General features: G+C 42.6%; 1 protein-coding gene across 2 annotated transcripts in view; it reads left to right on the top strand.

Annotated features, from left to right (window-relative positions):
* Positions 1 to 20479, top strand: part of CA5A (carbonic anhydrase 5A) — a 33231-nt gene extending 12752 nt beyond the window's left edge. Inside the window, exons 1-7 of one of the 2 annotated variants that reach the window (XM_044987051.1) lie at positions 511 to 764; positions 3927 to 4124; positions 9881 to 9999; positions 13614 to 13709; positions 13866 to 13928; positions 16003 to 16158; positions 18153 to 20479. In XM_044987051.1, coding sequence (XP_044842986.1) covers positions 626 to 764; positions 3927 to 4124; positions 9881 to 9999; positions 13614 to 13709; positions 13866 to 13928; positions 16003 to 16158; positions 18153 to 18332 — 951 coding nt within the window. In that variant the 5' untranslated portion in view covers positions 511 to 625 and the 3' untranslated portion in view covers positions 18333 to 20479. Of the gene's footprint in view, positions 1 to 510; positions 765 to 3926; positions 4125 to 9880; positions 10000 to 13613; positions 13710 to 13865; positions 13929 to 16002; positions 16159 to 18152 lie in introns of those variants that run through there. The other variant, XM_044987052.1, reaches the window with a different exon arrangement.
* Positions 20480 to 20892: the final 413 nt, after the last annotated feature.

Here is a 20892-nt window from a genome sequence, read left to right as displayed (position 1 = left end):
CACTGGGCACAGACAATGAGAGTGTAAGGGCCAGGACAGGGCAGACAGACAGAGGGGCCATATAGACTGGGCACAATGAGAGTGTAAGGGCCAGGACAGACAGACAGACGGAGGGGCCATATAGACTGGGCACAGACAATGAGAGTGTAAGGGCCAGGACAGACAGACGGACGGACGGAGGGGCCATATAGACTGGGCACAGACAATGAGAGTGTAAGGGCCAGGACAGACAGACGGACGGACGGAGGGGCCATATAGACTGGGCACAGACAATGAGAGTGTAAGGGACAGGACAGACAGACAGAGGGGCCATGTAGACTGGGCACAGACAATGAGAGTGTAAGGGCCAGGCCAGGACAGACAGATGGACAATCTGGCGCCAGGCCCAGACAAGGCGGGGAGGCCTAAGGACAGGCCCAGACTCGGAGGGACAGAGCGTCGCGAGCTCCCACCCAGGGCCCCGAGGCTGCCGGCTCCTGTCCGCGCCCTGGGCACTGCAGCCGGGCGGGCGCGGCGGAGGGCGGGGCCGGCTGAGGCGAAGGCAGGGCCAGGGCCAGGCCCCGAGGAGCCGGCGGCTGGTCCGGGATTGGCGCAGGGCGGACGCGGCGCTGTGAGCCCCGCGGAGATGCCGCTGCAGCTGCTACGAAGGGCCCTGGCGGCCTCGGCCCAGCGCCTCCGCCCGCCCGCTGCCCCCTGCACCGAGCCGCGCGGGGCGAGACCCTGCAGCCTGGCCGCCTGCTCCTCCTTCCGCCTCCGCGACGCCCGTGAGTCCGACCCCCGGCCCCTGCGGCGGCTCCCCCTGTCTCGGCTCCCCCGGGCCATCCGCCCTAGAGCCCTCAGCCCGGGATAGTCTCTCCTCGGGGACCCCGTTCCCCGGGATATTCCCCCGGGACCCCCCCCGAGAAACCCTGCACCCGCTGCCCGGTACCCCCCGGCAGCCTGCCGCAGCCTCTCCCTACTTGGGCACCCAGCACCTCTTATCCCCTGGAAACCTCCAGGCCCCCGAACCGCTCTGCCCCAGGGCAGCCCCTGCATCCCGTCCCCTCCCCTGGGCACCCTGCACCCCTCCCTTGGGGACTCCAGGGCACCCTGCACCCTAGGCACTGCCCTACACCCAGGGTGGAAGCATTCAGCCTCCCTCCTGGCGGTCTCTCACGCGCGCCGTCAGATCCCGATGCAGCGGCAGGCTCAGTCCCTTGTAAACAACATTCTTCTCCTTCACAATTGGTCTGGTTTCGTTACTAAAAGCGCCTGGTTTTCTGCATAAGTGCTGTTTTCCATTCCTCTGTCAGGCTATTCGTTTTTTAAAAAGAAATCCTCCAACTTGTTATTAGTTTGGCTTCTCGTCTTTACACAAGATTGGTTCTCAGACTTATTGCAAGAGGCCATTTTTGAGGGGGAAAAATTGCCAGACCATCAACCATGTATTAATATGCAATTTTAATGCGTGTGCCACCAGTTCATCACAATTCTATGAACAGTTGCGTTTTAAGTGTTAATATAGATGCATTGTGATCAGTTTGGCACAAGAGTTAATTGATAGCAGAAGACAAGTCATAATCTTCAGCTGTACTGTCACATAGTTTGAGTCCTTCCAGCTAGTAAGTACTGTCACATCCTTTCTTGCTATCCCAAACCAATGCAAAAGATCTTCTTTAACATCACCACTTTGTCTGTCTCTCTTTAATTTTAAATTTACATTTGCAGTTCCACATTTTTTGATAGACTGCCTGTTCTTCAAAAGTTACATAAAAGTTGCTGAGATTTACAGCAGCTTGTTAATTACACTTTCCTGATTACAGTGTCCAGAAACACTGTTAACAATAAGAGGTGAGGTCCTGATTGGGCACTGGCTGACATATAAGTGAGCCGCAGCGCTGCAAGCTTCCTCAGGAGCAGTGACCTTCAGCGAGCCCAGGTTCATGTTGAGGGGCTGGAGGGAAAACGGTTTAGTCACCTGTCACGTGAATGGTCTGTTACAATATTTAACCTTTCCTTTCACATAAAAGAAAATGAGGCTGGTAAATTTGTACAAATTCTTTTAATAAAATAGCTGAGCCCATCTCGCTTCCAAGATTTTTATGGTTAATTTTCAGGCCAATTGGTAGATGACCAGAAATTTGTCAGTGGACCTTCAGTAGTCCACCAACTACGAGAACCACTGCCTGTCCAGGCAGGTTTTGTCAGCCTCCTGATTCTCATTTCCTTACGTGAGTTGAATATGATTCTCTGGAAATTGAGTACATGCATAGGTCCCAATCCTGCAAGTTGATCTGCATAGGCAGTTAGTGGGGCTGCTTGCAGGCACAAAGATCTGCCTTTTATTCCACCTTGCGAGATCAGTGATGATACTGTAATAAGTGCTTTAGAAGTGCTTAATAGGGATCCATTACCAGCCATGTGCAGCATAAACAGAGAAGGGTGATGGGAAAAGACCCAATTTTTATGGAGCCTTCCAAAGAATATTCTTGTTTTGAACTGGCCGTTAACCTGCTGCCTCTGGAGCTGTGCTGATGTCAGTTGGTCGTACCAGTACATAAGTAGGCTTGGCAGAATTCAATTTTTTTTTCTAACTGTGATGATTTTTTTCAATTTTTAACTTTATGTTGACAGTTGTGGGAGATGGGGGTAGGGCACTGCTGACTGTGGGGCTGCAGGGGGCTCCCTGTGCAGCGGAGGGGCCCAAAACACTGAGGCACAAGGTGTGGGGGAGGCTTCAGAAGTCCTGGCCTGGCAGAGCAGAGACTCTGAGCAGGACGGTAAGGAGGATGACAAGCCATGGCTGCGAGGGAGGTCAACCTGCTGCTGAAGAGTTCCTGCCCAGAATTGGCTCCACACTCATGGATGGTGATTGCAGGCCTGGTGACACAAGATCCATACAGGCACAAGGTGTGGGGCATGGCAGAGACCTCTGGCCAGGACCGCAAGGAGGAGGATGATTTGTTGGCCACGTGGCCACCCCTTTGTTCAATGGTTCCTGCCTGAGGACTGAGGCATTCAGTAGCAGGGTGGCCTTCCTCACTCCTGGGGACAATGACAATGACGATGGCTCCTTGCAGTTCTGGCTTGGGAGAATCAATGCTCCACCAGGCCAGGACCACAGCCTTCCTCTCACCTTGTGCCTGCAGGGATAGGGTGTCACCGGCCCCATTCACTCGCTCAACCACCAGCCAGGAGTGTGGGAGCCATCTTCTGGCAGGAACTGTTCAGCAGCAGGATGGCTGGGGCTCATCCTCTATACAGTCCTGACCAGGGGTCTCTGCTCCACTGGGCCAGGCCAAACACAGCCTCCCCCCACACCTTAATCCTGCAAGGAAAGGGTGTTGCCAGCCCTGAGGAAGCATAGCTCTGTAGTTCTGCTTTCATGGACCTGCTCACACACTCCTGTAACAGCAGGGCTACAGAGGGCTCCCTGCACATGGTGATACTGGCTCCCTGCAGATATGCTGATTGTTACTGACTTTTTTTTTTTTTTTTTGGCCAATTTCAGTATGTTAGCTGAAACCCACGTTTTACTTATAGTTATAAATTAAAATTGAATCCTGCTGTGCCTATACATAAGCAAAAATAAAGTGGCATGACACAGCTCTATATAAGTTAAGTAGCGAAACAGAAGACCTATGTACATTTATTGACAATTGAGGAAAAATCTATCCCTGACAAATGAGAGAAAACAAAATTGCTTTGAATAGCTTTATTATTGTGACAGACACAGCCATGAAGCAAGTTACTACACTTCCCTGGGTAAATCTGAGTCATGCAAGTGGAATGTACTGTTTTCTTTATTTTCTTGTAGACAAGCTGATGTGAATCTAGCCTTTGAAAGTCATATTCTAAGGCACTTTCTGTTGCCAAAAAAATATAACGTATTCTGTCATAAAATGCCGTACAACACATTAGAGACTGATTCTGGGTTCTGCTTCTAGTGCATCCGCTTTGGCAGAGCGAGCTTTCCGTTTCTGGTGGCACTCGGCAGTCTCCAATCAACATCCAGTGGAGAGACAGTGTTTATGACCCTCACCTGAAGCCCCTGAAAATCCACTATGACCCAACCACATGTCTCTATATCTGGAACAATGGGTACTCGTTCCAGGTTGAATTTGACGATTCTGCAGACAAATCAGGTAAGGAGTGCAACAAGATCAGGTTGATGTGCTATTTCCGTCTGCAGCTGAAAAATCCTGTCCATGCCATACTGTAAGATCTGTCTCTCTCTCTCTCAGTAAGAATCAGAAAACAAAGGCTGAAAACCAACTTAGAGTATAATCGTCTTCTAAAGAAGGTGATTTTTCTCCCTCTTTTACAGAATAGCTTCTCTCTAAGCAAGGATTCACTGTAATCAGTATCACAATGCATTGGTTCTGCACAAGCTCCACTGAAGCCCTGAATTAAGGGTTTAAGTTGTGTATTGTGCAAACCTTCTACACTTGTTGCACAAGCCTTTATGTCCTTCCTTTTGATTTTACCTCATTGTCTTTTTTAGGTAGTGCCTGCATGCATGTACTGGATTTAAAATTGTAATTCTGGAATTAAACATTAATGAAATAATCAGCTGTTTATCTGTTTGTGTTAACATAAAAGTAATGCATTTGAAATAATCAGCCAGCAAGGTGCACATTCCTTTTTGAAGAGTACATTGTTCTGTTAGAACTATTTAATCTGAGTAAACTCTTGAGGGAAAATAAATAATGCTGATTTGATAATGTGGTAAGCAAATACACGTGATCAGGTTGCTTTAAAAAAATCTCCAAGCTCTACCTATAGGTAACAGCTAAATGCTTTATCTCTGCCAGATACATTTTTTAATTTGGACTGCAAATTCAAGTGAGTTTAAATTCAAGATATTACTGCTAAACTCAAGGTTTTTCATCCTTGATTCTCTTAAAATCTATTTGTCAAAAGCATATTAGTGCAGTTTTCTATTACGATTAGGTATGAATAGGATATTTAATAACATCTATGAAGTAGTAGCAGTTGGTCACAGATATCGGATAGCATTTGATTCACTCTAGTTATCCAAATTGTCAGTGTGGAAAGATAATATTTAGAGTGGGATGAGTTCAGACCTTCCCAATTAGAATCACAGGTGGTCTGGGATGAGGATTTATCCAGGTGCAGGAAAGGCTTGACCCTTTCGTGGGACAGGAGGAAAATGCTTCTGAACATCTCTAGCTTAGGAGGTTCACAGTTTTAATACTTCTATCAGAAAAACTCTGGGGAAGGTGTTCCAGTGCTATATTCATAAACATCTTATTTCTGTGATACCAACACTTTTTTTTTTGGATGATGTTTGGAGAGGGATTGAGAAAACAATCTTATAAAAGAGATCCATTATTGTGGCTTCTTCATAGAACGCTGGATTCCCCAGATTAACAAGAAAATGAAGATTAACAAGTCCTGAAGTTGCTTATAAGCAAGTAACATTTGCCCAAATAATAGCATTATGGAGTGGAGACTGTCCCTGTTCTCCCTTATTACAAGCACAGAAACAGATCTCTTGGTGGAGGGAAGTGTGGGAATTCTATTTATCCAGTCATTGCGAGCCATTATTTCCCCTCAAAATTTAGTGTCAAGCACCTGTCTGCCCCTCCTTATTGTCATAAACATTTGTGCCTTGCACTTCTGTTGCTGTTAGGAGAGATTTGCAAGTGTTAACACCTCATGTCATTTGATGATGATTGCTCCCTTTTTTCTGTCTTTCGGAACAGAAGATCCTAATGTCACTCCCAAACTGATTGTGCATACTAAAACATCTACTGGCCAAATTGCAATGCCTGTCATGTAACTACTTTGTGTGTAGACCTCATTTGCTACAACGTCTGTACACCATTTCTGAAACCCCGGTGCCTTTCCAGGTTCCTCTTTGAAGTTATAACAACCCATGTCACTGACTATTTCACTAATTTAATATTGTATATTAATCCATCATCCAGGTCTATATAGAACAAGGAAATCATACAATAGCATGTTCATGTTTTTACAGGGTAGTGTGTAATTGTATTAGTGTGCTAGTTACAGTGGAGCAGTCTAGGATAATTGCACTATTTAGAAGCAGCACAAGTTCATTAGCCACACTATTGTACTGTACAAGCCTGTTCTGCTTTTACTTTGACAGAGATTTTCTTTTATATACCTTTCAGCTTTCTAAACTTCTCCCTCTCTTTCCCCCACAGTCTGCTTTCACTCTCTTATTCCTCCTCTATCTTTGGTTTCTCTTTCTGCTTTGTCTTCCTCCCAGCTTCTATCATTCAACTGCAATAGAGAGAGAGAGGTGAAAGCAACATGGATAATAATGCAGTGGAGTTGAAAAATAAGATTAAAAATGTTGAAGAAAAGTACAAAATGATGAAAAGAGAAGGGCATATCCAAGGTAAACAGAAATGCTGAACTCCTGAGCTGAGACAAAAACATGACACTTGCAAAAGAGGAGATTAACCCTGCCATTGGGTGCTATAGACAAGCAGAACAGGAGAATGAAGAGAACAAGGGGAAAAAGGGGTGTGGGAAAGGTATGTAATGTACTGGTTATTTATATGCACCACTGCCATCTATTGGATGGAAATGGACTTGAAACATTACTAGGTTTAAAGAACAGCTCTGTGTAAGCTTGAAAGCTTGTCTCTCTCATCAACAGAAGTTGGTCTAGCAAAAGATATTATCTCACCCACCTTGTCTTTTTAGGTTTTAAAAAAAAGTTTCAGACAAGCTGCTGCTGCCTTTTTTTTTTTTTTTTTTTTTTTTAAAGAGGGAGGCCCTTTAAAGTGTGGTGTTGTGAAACCAATCAGCATTGTTGTAGGCCATGAAAAACCAAAAAGTGTCAGTGACTGGAAAGGGATTGTAAACCCTGTTTATTATCTTTGTCTATCATGTATCATAAGGGTCTGATTTCACAAATAGACATACCTGTGAGTAACTTTATTTACGTGAGTAACCTGTGTAGGTGAGTGGGGCTATTCATATGAGTCTGAGTTAGGGTGACCAGACAGCAAGTGTGAAAAATCAGGACAGGGGTGGAGGGTAATAGGAGCCTATATAAGAAAAAGACCTAAAAATCATGACTGTCCCTATAAAATTGGAACATCTGGTCACTCTAGTCTGAGTACTCATGGATGCACATATACAAATAGGATCAGGTGTGGAGGTCATTATAGGAATGGGGTCTTAATTCCCTCCCCCCTCAGTGCTCTCACATTATACTTACTTTGCTTTACTGTCTCCTTTGAACCTCTTTAAAAAATGAAGAAAGAAAGCTTTAATGTATTTTAAAACTAATGTTCAGTTTTTCACTGATGCAAAGAAATAGCTGAGATAACTAGCCATGGGGTGTTACATGAGTTAAATGTCATGTTATACATCTTGGTGGTATACTGCTCCTTTAACAAATAATTGGAATTTTACAGTGTGAGTGGAAGTTTGGGGCAAATGGATGAAATTTTTCTAAGGAAGACATGGCTCCATCAGCTGTTTTCAAGTATCTTTCCTTTAGCCAGGAGGTGAACAAATCACTGACTCTGTTAGTAATAACGCCCTTGTATTATATAGGGTCTGAAGTCAGTAACAAAATTCCCATTGGCTTCCATGCTGGAGGATCAAGACCATAGTCCTTTTATTCCCCCCTTTTCCCCCGATCCCAGTGATGTACAGAGGTGAGCAAGTGTTAGCATCCCTATTATGCACATGAAGAAACTGAGGAGCAGGGAGGAGAAGCGACTTGCCAGTGGTCTTATAGCCAGTCTTTGGCACAAATGAGCCATGTGACTCCTGGTCTGTACTCTGACTTCTGGAGTTGCTTCCCCCTGCATATAGAAAGGTTCCTGGGGCAGTCTTGCATAGGCAAGATTTTGCTCTGATAAGTAAGTAAACCTACTTTGGAAGGCCAAGGCCAAGATGTTGACTACTAGCGGTAACTATGCCTGTGATGGGATGTTAGATGGGATGAGATCTGAGTTACTACAGAGAATTCTTTCCTAGGTGTCTGACTGGTGAGTCTTGCCCACATGCTCAGGGTTTAGCTGATTGCCATATTTGGGGTCGGGAAGGAATTTTCCTCCAGGGCAGATTGGCAGAAGCCCTGGGGGGTTTTCGCCTTCCTCTGCAGCATGCGGCACGGGTCACTTGCTGGAAGGTTCTCTGCTCCTTGAAGTCGTTAAACCATGATTTGAGGACCTCAGTTGCTCAGACACAGGTTTGATACAGGAGTGGGTGGGTGAGATTCTGTGGCCTGCATTGTGCAGGAGGTCAGACTAATGGTCCCTTCTGACCTTAAAGTCTATGATTCTATGTTAGGCTGGTTTAACTGCAGCTGGAAAAGCAACATTATGTAGTGAACATGGAACTAAAAGCCAAGAATAGCTGAGTTCTAATCCAAGCTCTGACTCTCAGCTGCTTTGTCTTTAGCAACTTGCCTAAAGTTCTCAAAAATGCTGAACTTTCATGACACCAACTGAGGTCAGTGGATGATGTGGGGTTGTGGTGCTCGCGAAACGCAGGCCCAAGGTGTTACAAATTGGACAGCCAAAATCATTGGTCATGTCTGAAAATATGGGCCTTAATCCTTCTACCATAGTTTTCTCCTCCTCTGAAAAGAATTAATTCCCCTCTTTCCAAAAGTGAGGTTAGAATTAATTACTCTATACAGTGGTTTGATATAAAATAGTAATTATGTACTATGTATTTAACATCAGTAAATCAGTTTGTAAAGCACATAATAATGTTAGTTAATAGTCCTTTATATGTAATTGGTATTAGTAGTTTAGAAGGTGCTATGATCTAGTGACTAGCAAAAAGGGATTTAGAACCAAGAGTGTTCTGGAGTGACCCAGTGGATCATTCCCACCAGGAAAAAGGGTAAACATCAGGAGTTCATTCAAAACCAGATACATAATTTGCGTTTTGGTGAGTATACCAATTAAAAAAAGTCTAATGCCTACTTAAACTAAATTATGAGTTGCTATTTTAATAATTTAATAAATATGAGGCTAGGAAGGATTACATTCTATTGTGACCTAGGCCAATTCAAAATATCACTTGTAAATAATACAGTCTAACTTCTACAAGCTTTGGATTTTTGCACATATGCAGACAGTGTTTAGACACTTCCTGATCAGCATCCAAATAATTTTCAACATACAAAATATCAGCATATTTACAGGCATTTTGGAAATAGTTTAATATTGGACTGATGCTCTAAAACTTGTGTGTCAGTCACAGTTCTTGCAGAGTCACATTTTCTAAACTTCTGTAACATTTAAAAAAGATTTAAGATTGTATGTTTGTCAAAATGTACTAATTGTATTCGTACAGTTAGAATAAGAATTTGGAGGATATTGGTGGTTTGTATTGTCACCTGAGAAATTCCAGTATCTCCTACAGTTCCAGGTTTCATTGATCATGTCATAGATGGAGAGACTATTTTTGTCTTTGAATCCTGATGATGTAAATGTTCAGTGACAACCCACTGAACCGCTTCTGATGCACCTGCTCAGAGAAGGTGTTATGTATAGCCACCATGACTCTGCCAGACAAATCCTGATTGAACTTGTAAAGATTCTTTCCCTTGCAGGGAGTTGGGTGAGGAAGCTTTGTTTACTCTATAAAATGGGAGGTCATAAATTAACTTTAGCTTGAGTTCATCTGTGGGCTAATTAAAGTCACACACTTGCCCCAAGCAATTTTGTTTAGATGCTTTAGTGAATTGAGCTGTAAAATTAGCTAAGGGAAAAACATTAATGTAAAGCTGTTGCTGCATCTGAGCTTTCCTGGGTAAATACAATGCAAGGAGAGAAGAAAGCTGTATTATTTTCACATGTCACTGAGGCAGTTCTAAATCAGTTATCAGCTATATGTAACTGTTTTTCTTTTCTTTTCTTTTTTTTCCCAGTAATTATGGGAGGACCCTTGGAAAACCATTACAGGCTAAAGCAGTTCCACTTCCACTGGGGAGCCATAAATGAATGGGGTTCAGAGCACATGGTTGACAGCAAAGTCTACCCAGCAGAGGTATGGGGAGCAATGCTGAACAGTACTCCTATCTGATATTGGCACAAGCAGGAGGCTAGAACTCAGTGATTCCAGCCCTAATCCTGGCTAGAAAGCTAGTACGAAGCTGTGGTCGATGTAGAGAACTGCTGCTTACCAGTAATGGTCAGTCCTAGTTAGCAGCAAGGTTCAGCCATTGTCCTGTTAATAAGACGAGAACTGCCAGACATTCCAGAAAAGCACGTGGTCCTAAAATTGGTTGTTGGCTGCTTGAATGAAAATTCCAGTAACACTTTTTTTCTGGTATATGGCACTCTGTGAATGCAGATAATTAAATCCACAGAATGAGCCCTTGGCATGCAGCAAAACATCACTGCTGTTACTGTCCATGCTGCTTGGGATGGCAGGACTGTGTCTCTGCCCAAATCGTGTTACTCTTTTAGGGGAAAGGGTAGAAGAGAAAACAGAGCGGATGAGACTCAGACCTGGTCTACACTAGAAAAGCTATACCCATTTAACTATGATGGTTGAGAATTATATTTTTTAACTGATAGTTATACTGGTATGAACTCTGTTGTGGATGTAGTTATAGTTGTGTAAAGGTGCTTTACACTGGTAGAGCTTATTTTGCTTCTCAGACTGGAATCAACTATAACCGAGGCTGCGAGTTTGTCATGGAGGTCACGGAAGTCACGGATTCCGTGACTTTCCGTGGCCCCCATGACTTCTGCAGTGGGTGGTGTGCCTGGCCCAGGGGCAGCTCAGGCATCCCCTGTGCCAGTTGCACCAGCTGCTGCTGGGGCAGTCTTGGGCCATCGTGCCCCCCTCCTCCCAACAGCAGCAGGAGTTTGGGTGTGGGAGGAGGTTGGGACACAGGACAGGGTGAGGCGGGCTCTGGGTGGCGCTTACCTTGGGGGGCTCCCCAGGAGCGGCAACATCTCCCTCCCTCAGCTCCTAGGCAGAGATGTGGCCAGGCAGCTCTGTGCGCTGCCTCTGCCTGCAGGCACTGCCTCTGCAGCTCCCATCGACCGCAATTCCCAGCCAATGGGAGCTATGAAGCTGGCACTTGGGGTGGGGGCAATGTGCAGAGCTGCCTGGCCACGCCTCCACCTAGGAGCTGAGCAAGGGGGATGTCCCCACTTCCGGGGAGGCGTGGAGCCAGGTGGGGAGCCTGCTGCCCCCCACCCCTCAGCACCAGTGGGGATCCTGGGCCACATGTGTCTTCTCCCCCCCGCACCCGCAGTGCCCCCGGGCCACCTCCTCCCCCAAGATTTAGTCAGGTATATATAGTAGAAGTCATGGACAGGTCACGGGCCGTGAATTTTTGTTTACTGCTTGTGATCTGTCCATGACTTTTACTAAAAATACCCGTGAATAAAACATAGCCTTAACTATAACTCTGTCACAGACTGGCTGGCCCTTTAAGGGGAATTGGGCCCAGTCCTGGGTAGATTGATTTAAATGTGTTTTGCATTGAACTTCCTAGTTATTTTCCTAAATAAAGGTTGATTCTCATTAGTTAGTGAACATTAATATGTTGTTTGCAACTAAATACAACCTTTACACTGAATTTGGTGCTGTTTTTTGCTAACCAGGAGGATACAGTGTACCTATACCCATTTATTTAAGTAGTTATATAGCTTAACTTACATTTATTCAGACTCTTAATTTTTACATTTTGTTATGGTAGAAAATGTAAGTGGTGCATTTCTTATTTACTAAATGATCAATTTTTTACTTGTGATTTGTGTCAAGCTCCATTTGGATGGAAATTCAAATTCAATTAAAAATGCACAAAAAGAGCATTTTAATCTTTTATTAAATTAAAGTGCTGGTTACATAAGAAAAAAGTTTATCAAAACATGCTTTGCATTTAAAATTTATATTAAACAAAGGCCGTATTATCTATACTTAATGAATTAAACTGATTGTTTCTGGTCAGCATGTCCTTCAAGATTTTAGAACTGCTAGACCCCATCCTCTCTCACCTAGTTTTTGTTTATAGATCGGAAGAGGAAAAGCTTTTCTGCTTTTACAACTCCCAGTTGGCTTCTTAACTTTGTATGAGATAGTCATTGAACTGAACTAGATGAACAAACTGAAATGTAAAAATCTAAAGACAATCTCTCTGCATCTGCAGAAGAGGCTACTGCTGTCAAAAGCTGGTTTAGCACTTCAGCAAACTCTGATTACAGGTGGGTAGCCAGTGACTTCCTCCAGTTCAGTGGTTTGACTTTCTTTAAAAGTTGGCAGCAGACATGTACTGCTTAATATTATTATTTTTATTTAATTTAGATTATTTGAAACTTGTACATTTAGGCCTTAATATTAGTTGTCACTTTCAAATTTAATTTTAAATTTTATTTTAATTTGAAAACATAAGCCTGTGTTTAAATAAAAATGTTTGATTTAAATACAAAAAAATCAGATTTTTGTCATCAATTTTTATCAACCCTCAACCAGCCTCACCTGTGATGGATCAGCTACATGCCACCTGAGACTGATCAGGTAGAGATCAATAAAAGGCAGCAGGTGGCTCAGTTGGGTGTATAGAATGGGACGGAATAGTAAGGATCCTTCAGGAGATCATGGGTTAGTGGAGAAGGGATAATTGTATTGAATGTTCTTATTCGGAAGGGCCTGAACCAGACTCTGGGCATGGTGTCAGTCATTCCTGTGCTGAGTGGACAGGCCAGCAGCCTACAAACTGATGTAAACACTTTTTTATACTAGTATAACTGGATCCACCATGAGCGGGGCGGGGTTTGGCTGCTTTAACTATATCAGCATAGTTCAAGCAGTACTACTTTCTAGTGTAGACAAGTCTTAAGATAAGAGAACAGTGAATAAAGGAGGTGGGACTAGGGGAGAAAATACCCATTAGGCTCAGAGAGGAAAGTGTGACAGATGTGAAAATAATTTTCTTTTTATTCAACGAAAATGGAGATGGACTTGAAAATGGTTCTTTCCTCCTCTTTCTTCCCCCCCCCCCCCCCCACGTGATGATGCCATAGTGGTGTCTGCTTATTTGTTTGGTAATGTGAGATTTATTAAAAACCAGACTATGAATAAGATGTCAAATTAACCTCAATGTAGAGAGCTAGCACAAGGGGTATCACTACTTAAGTTCCTTATTGAGAAGGCTTATGTGGCACTTTAAAGTTGTGTAGATACGTCTTGTGCTGGGCTGGCTCTTCGCATGGGGTGGATTTAACCCTAGGAAAGCTGTCTGTTCTATATCTCTCATCTCTTTCTTATAATGAGGGAAATTTTCCATTTGATTTTTAAAGGCACAAAGGGGAGCTAGGTGCCTAATGCAGCTAACTTCCTTCTGCACCTTTGAATAACACTATTGTCATCTGTCACCCACAAACAAAATCAGTCTTCTGTGCAATGCAAAGTATGGGGCTGAGGTTAGTTCTTTTGTTTAAAAAAGCAGCTAAGAAACAAATACTAGTTTCAAGTATATTTTTTAGTTTCCCATTTTGTGGCTTTTGATTTTTAAGGTAGCTGCTGTACATCTCAAATTGTCAAAGGCCAAATGTAGGACAAAGACCAGGAGAAACTGCATTTGTTTTGATTCTATTTGTCTGTCTTGTGTATGTGTGTGAAACTGTCATTCACTTGTATTTCAGCTGCATTTAGTACACTGGAATCCTGTCACGTCCACAAGCTTTGAAGAAGCTATCATGGAGAATAATGGTTTGGTTGTCATAGGAGTATTTTTGAAGGTAAATGGTTACTGCATCTGTAGTGATGCATTTAATATATAATTTTTTTAAATTAAAACAGATAAAATGTATAGATTTCTTTTATTAAACTTCTTGTGGTGGGTATTTCTGTAATGTGTCCTTGATGACTTACACATTTATATCTGTGTAATGCAGCTGGGAGCTCATCATGCAGGACTACAGAAGTTAGTAGATGCGTTACCAGCAGTTAAACACAAGGTAATACATATTTTTAAATGGAACGTTTAAATATTCCAATGCATATCTCTATCCTTATTGTTAGTGAGTTTATCAACATGCAGAATATTTTGATAGTATCAAGTCACTAATAAATTCTTTATTACTGTCATCGATGTGTGTGTGGGGACTGGACTGAGGTTAGGGCATTTTGAAACGATAGGGAAAGTTGTTGGATTCAAGTAGAGAAAATCACTAACCTTTCAGATGTACTTTATGTGATCACTTTCCAATCTGCTTGAGTCAAGAAAGGCATGTAGACTGTATCTCTCCAGAGGGGCATGACACATGCTTAGTATTTTCCTTACCTGGAGGCTGAGGAGCTCTAATACAAAGCCAAACTACTAAAAAATTTCCACATAGTAACTAAAAGCCAATTTTTTCAGAGAATCACTCAGTGCTGTAAAGAGAGACAGTCAATGGTTACTGTCTGTGATATTAGATTTTCTGGTTTCCGTTATTTTTCTACTGTGTACATTTGTTAATCAAAGCCTACAGTCAGGATTTCTTATATGAGCATAACTTTGAAGTCTCTGCAGCCCCTACTTGCACAGTCAGGAAGCTGATATTAAGGGTGATTTTATTAAGCAGGTGTGTTTCCAGTGGGGTCCTGCAGGGATTGGTTCTTGGCTCTATGCTGGTTACACATTTTATCAGTGACCTCTTTGATTCCCTGATATAGTGCAGTGATCCAGTGTAGCACATTGCTAGCTGTGCCTTTCCAACTTGCAGTGTCAACATTGAAAGTTTTCCAGTCCCTCTTGCAAATGTCCTTGAACCTGAACCTACATTGACCCTGCCTGACCTGCTTTTCAGTAGTCTCGGAGGCTATCAACCCAGTGACTTGCAATCACTCTTAGAACTTAAGAACATCTATACTGGGTCAGACCAAAGGTCCTTCTAGCCCAGGATCCTGTCTTCCGACAGTGGCCAGTGCCAGGTGCCCCAGAGAGAATGTACAGAACAGGTAATGATCAACTGATCCACCCCCTGTTGCCCACTCCCATCTTCTGGCAAACAGAGGTTAGGAACACCATCCCTGCCCATCTTGGTCAATAGCCATTGATGGACCTATCCTCCATGAATTTATCTAGTTCTTTTTTAACCTTCTTATAGTCTTGGCTTTCACAACATCCCCTGGCAAGGAGTTCCACAGGTTGACTGTGCATTGTGGGAAGAAATGCTTCCTTTTGTTTTATTTTAAAACTATGACCTATTAATTTCATTTGGTGACCCTCCAGTTCTTGTGTTATGAGAAGGAGTAAATAACATTTCCTTATTTACTTTCTCCACACCAGTCTTGATTTTATAGACCTCTATCATATCGCTGCTGACGCATCTCTTTTCCAAGATGAAAAGTCACAGTCTTATTAATCTCTCCACATCTCTTCCTGTAATAGACCCTCATATATATATATTTTATGCCATGAAAGCCCCTCTAAATAAATGTTGCCCAAGCCTGCTCAGAGAGAACTTCCAGTGCATTAAAAAGAACACTCTACAGCAGCAGCCAGCACATCCCTCGGCCTGCACCGCTTCCCGCAGCCCCCATTGGCGTGAAGCGGCGAACCGTGGCCAGTGGGAGCCACAATAGGCTGAACCTGCAGATGTAGCAGGTAAACAAACCGGCCTGGCCCACCAGGGTGCTTACCCTGGCAAGCCGCAAGCCAAAGGTTGCCAACCCCTGTTCTACAGAATACTCAACTCTGAGGGTAAACACATTCAGGATATAAAACTGAAATAACCTTGGGCCAACATTTAAAAAAAAATAGGCATTTATTTTTAGGTACCCAAGTAAGTGGCCTGATTTCCAAAAGGCTGAGCATTCTGCACCTTTGATTGAAGTCAAAGCACACTCGGGACTTTTGAAAGTGGACTTAAGTGCTTAACCTTTTTTTTTATGGTTGCTCAATAGTAATATTGACAGCATGTAATCGATAATAACAATTGTATTGTTCCTAATCTTATCACTGTTTAGATTTTTCAAATATATCCTCTAGGTTTGTTTTTTTTAAGAGGTTAAAATATTTAATATATGAATTTTTTTGGATTCTAGGACACAATTGTTGAGTTTGATGTGTTTGACCCCTCCTGTTTGATGCCATCATGCCCGGATTATTGGACCTATGATGGATCTTTGACCACTCCACCACTTACTGAATCTGTCACCTGGATTATTAAGAAGACACCAATAGAAGTTGATCAAAATCAGGTATTTATCATGCTAATAGTTTGCTCTTTAATAAAGATGGTTTATTCCTTCTGGGATAGAGGGGGAAATAAACGCTCCACAGAAAGAGAAGTTACTTACCAGTAAGGCGGAGGACATAGAGATTGCCACCTGGCCCAAGGTCTGTCTAGTCTAGTCTAACCTGTGTCTGACAGGGACCAGCATCAGATGCTTCAGAGTAAGATGTAAGAACCTCACAGTAGCAGATGTGGGATAATCTGCCCCACAAATAGGGTTCATCCTGATCTAAGAGATTGGTTTAAACATGACGTTTAATAGCTCTTCAAAAATATTTTGAAAGCATTAACTATCCAGAGAAACATCTAATCCTTTTTGGAGTCTTGCTAAATCTTGGCCTCAGTGTCTTCCGGTGGCAGTGAGTGTTGGCTATACATGTTCATGCTTGTGGAATCCAGGCACTTGTATTATAAACTTCCAGAATCTTCTACAGAGCGCTGGGGACACCCCCCCCCTCATTTCCCTTCCCCTTGTGCAAGGTTCCAAGGATATATTTTAAAAAAAAAAAGGGGAGGGTCCCTAATTGCTATTTGGTTCCTTCTGACTGCTGAGGGTGCTGCGAGCTCAAAGCTTATCAGCTTTTTTTAATGCCCTTTTGGGGGATAGATTTGTTTATAGTTGATTAGAGTAGCAGTCAGCTTTTTCTTTTAAAAAAATAAATAAATAAAGAGGAAGGAAGGGTGCCCACAAGTGGACTATTTAGAGGCCACCTCAAATAGGGACTTAGCAGTTTTAGGTTGATATTTATACTTAGTGCTCTAACATTCATCCAGTTCTTGTCACTGTGTATCCCTGCGGCTCTTAATTCTAGTGCCTCGTGTTGCCAGTTTAATACTGCTCTTTGGCATGAAATACAGGTGGAGAAGTTCCAAACTGAAAAGAGGCACAGAGATTAGGAGCAGCAAGAGGCTAAAATTACAGTTTTTGCTGGCACTCCTCAGTATTCTCCAACCATCCAAGGAAACACGCATCAAGAATGGCCAATTATTGTGACATTAAAGTGATTGTTTCAGATCTAGGGAAAATGTGCCATTTGAATGACGCATGATCTGATCTGACAATTCCTCCTAGTTTAGGAGGCACCGAAGGCAAATTCATTCATTTTCACCAAGTTATTGAGGGGTTTACAATGACACATGGCAAGACTGACAATTCCCAGTAAAAACTCCGTGGGACATTAACGTCCAACAATAAATTCAGAAATTCCAAATTGTTAAGAATAGGAGTATAGATGGGCATATGGCTTTATTTTACTCAAAGGGGAATGCAAGAGTTAGAGTGGCTTGAAAGGAAGAGAAAGGTATAACAGAGCAAAGAAGAAAACTTTAATTTGAGGTATAGTGTGTTCTCTTTTTCAATTCAGACTCTTCTGTACTGTGTCTTCCCTTTCTCTCCCTAAAAATCCCATCCCTTCTGATAGAGAACAGGTCACTGCAGTTCCCTTGTGGGCTTTAAAGAAACTATGCTAAAAACCTCATCTGCTGGATGCCTGGGTTTTGAGAGCTAGCAGCAACACATGTGACTGTTGCTGAAACTTACTGTTTCCCATGCATCAACATGTGTGTGTCTGAATTAGGAGAACAGACCTTGCAGGCAGGATGTAATCTAAGAAGGGTGAAGTACAGAAAGATTTATATAAAGGTGGTGCATATGCAACCCATGAATACTCAGGACTCGTCACTGTCTCGGGATTGGCAAGAAGTTAAAGGAGAATAAAGACGTCGTTCACCTGAAGATGACAGATGATTGGCAGTTCATATCTTGTATTGATATAGCTGAGAACATAATCTTTATCAGCGGGTGGTGAAGATATGCTGCAAGTTAATGCCAAAACCTCTCAGTACTTGAGTTTAGTGCGAGCTCTGATAGTTTCCAAACCTGAGTGATCCTGTATTCCTTTTACTCCGGTTGTTCTTCTGACTGCTAAGTCACTGATATTCACCATTTGTCATTCCCAGCTTGAGGAGTTTCGGATGCTGCTCTTTACCTCAGCTGGGGAGGAAGAAAAGAGGATGGTAGACAACTTCCGCCCGCTTCAGCCACTGATGAATCGGACCGTCCGTTCATCCTTCCGAAACCACCACCTATTGAACATTGAAACAAGACCCAGCGAACTTGCCCACCAACATAGCCCATAGGATAGCCTAAAAAGAGACCGTATATGTTACAATATCTCAAAGTTACTAACAGACACTTTATTTTTAAAAATTCTGTATGTAGTGTGTGTGTACACTATAGAATTTCATGGTCAGTCGTTTAAAGGGATTTGGGGGTTACTGCTTGGCATTTACCTTCAGTGGGTCAGCGTTTCTATAGAAGTACATACTTATTTTTTTACCAAACTTCTAAAGCAAGTAGCAATAACTCATAGCATGTATCAGGAGTTATTTTGAGAATTTAAAGCAAAATAAGGGAGTGAGGTTTCACCGCCCTATCCCATGTCATAGTTAGTTTGTATCTCATGAAACGCTTTTGCTTAAAAACTTGTTTTCAAACTAATAACCCCAACAGAGCAACACTAGCAGATTGGGGGCACAAAAAGAAGTCTCTCATAGATAACAGATCGTATCCACTGTAGGATTACTTTGGGGGAGGAGGGGAAAACAGCTTTCTGTAGGCAAAAAGAAAATGGATACACTTTGTAAAGATTGAAAACAGTTTCTTGAGGAATGTGGCAATTATCCTAAAGTATGGTCCAGATGGTTTCTTTTTATCTACCTCTGCTAGCAATAGTTTTCTCTATATTCATCATGTTTCACTTACTTCGTATGTTTTGCTTTGTTTAATGTCCATCATGTGGGTGAAATTTGTGTACAAATGGCTAAGTAACTCTTCTTTTCTGATGGAAACGAAGTCTGTCTTTAGACCTTAGAAGTGATATGGAGTAGATTTGTTTAAGTCATTTTGGAGAACAAATGAGAAATCTTGACCTTAGCTAGTAAATGGGAAAGACTCCAATAACTGAGGTCACTCAGTGTGAGTGAGATCAGTACATTAGCCCTGCTAGATTTTAAGCCTTATGAGAAGTTTGCATATTTGGTTGGAAAACACTTTGGGGTGGGGTGGAGGGGCAGGAGACTCTGTTTATTTTGAGTGTGGGCTTTTGCCTAGCTCATTTGAGTGCCTTATTGTTGTCCATGCTTCCTTCATTAACCTTGCCTTTAGCTGTTTGCCTTTTTGCCTTGAGAATGACATTTCCCCATCTGCCTTAAAGTGTGGTTCGGTTCTAAAATGCAACTGTGTGTAAATGGCTCTTCTCGTTCCCTAGATCTGCTCTCCTGTGTGTAGTCAGATCAGATCTGCGTACTGAAGTGTTACAGATAGGTTTTCACATCTGTTAGCCCTTCAGAGCCCCCACAGGTAGGTGGGATTGAGCTGGATTCCATTCCTTCTTTTGCATCATCAACAGAACGCTTTATTAACTTTCAATCACTTGTAACTGAAAACAGTGGCTGGCACAGATGTCACTGAGGGCATCATCTAAATACCATGGGGATGAAAGGAGTAACTGATGCCATAATTTGGTCTGTAGAACCACTTTTATATGCATGATTTATGCGTGAGAATGAAAGATCCCAGTGTGACTCTTGGAGATGAGGTGAAGTTTGCTGGACTCACAGCTAGGAAAAGTGAGACAAGGTGGATGAGGTAATATCTTTTATTGGACCAACTTCTGTTGGTGAGAGAAACAAGCTTTTGAGCTACAACAGCTGCTCATCAGGTCTGGGAAAGGTACTCAGAGCTTGTCTCTTTCACTAACAGAATTTGGTCCAATAAAAGATATTCCCTCACCCACCTTGTCTCTCTCATGTCCTAGGACCAACACTGCTACAACAACAGTGCAAACAAGCTAGGAAAAGCATCATTTTGCTCTTTAAACTGAGCATATTTGACCTGGATTCATTGAAAGTGAACATGAAGCTCAGCAATGCCATTCCTACATCTACTTTTCAGAGTGGAACCACACTTGAAGATGGCAGTAACTCTGAATCAGTCACTGGAAAGTATCTTTTATACCTTCCCAGACCACGGCCACTCTCCCAGTAAGGGAGTGATATTTAAACTGTTAGAAATTGCTAACTATGGTATTCTGTAATCTTAATAATGCTGCTTTTACATTTAAAGGCTAGTGATGACTAGGATTCTGTAAGTAAATAAATCTTAAGAACATAAGAACAGCCATACTGGGTCAGACCAAAGGTCCATCTAGCCCAGTATCCCATCTTCTGACAGTGGCCAATGCCAGGTGCCCCAGAGGGAATGAACAGAACAGGGAATCATCAAGTGATCCATTCCCTGTTGCCCGTTCCCAGCTTCTGGCAAACAGAGGCTAGGGACGCCATCCCTGCCCTTCCTGGCTAATAGCCATTGATGCACCTATCCTCCATGAATTTATCTAGTTCTTTTTTGAATGTATCTTAAATGTATCTGAAATATTCACATGGGTATAGTGGGGAGAAGTGATTGTAAAATGCTTCCTTATTGGTAGAAAAACTGTGTGACTTACTTTGAAATAAGTAGGAACCCCACCTTTGTAAGTTACTTTTCTGACTAGTTACTGATTTAAGGTGGTTGTTTTTTTTTTAAGTCACTGACAGTGGAATGGATTTTGCAGGTTTTAGATAATTTCATACCCGGGACTTAAGCATTTTAGCTTCCTTGATGAGTTATCAGCAAGTTCTTGTTCTCTTTTGTTTT

The sequence above is a fragment of the Mauremys mutica genome, chromosome 14 (genome assembly GCF_020497125.1).
Source record: "Mauremys mutica isolate MM-2020 ecotype Southern chromosome 14, ASM2049712v1, whole genome shotgun sequence".
NCBI classification, from domain to species: domain Eukaryota; kingdom Metazoa; phylum Chordata; order Testudines; family Geoemydidae; genus Mauremys; species Mauremys mutica.
Note: the sequence above shows the minus strand (reverse complement) of the source record. Positions and strands in the feature narration are given on the sequence as shown.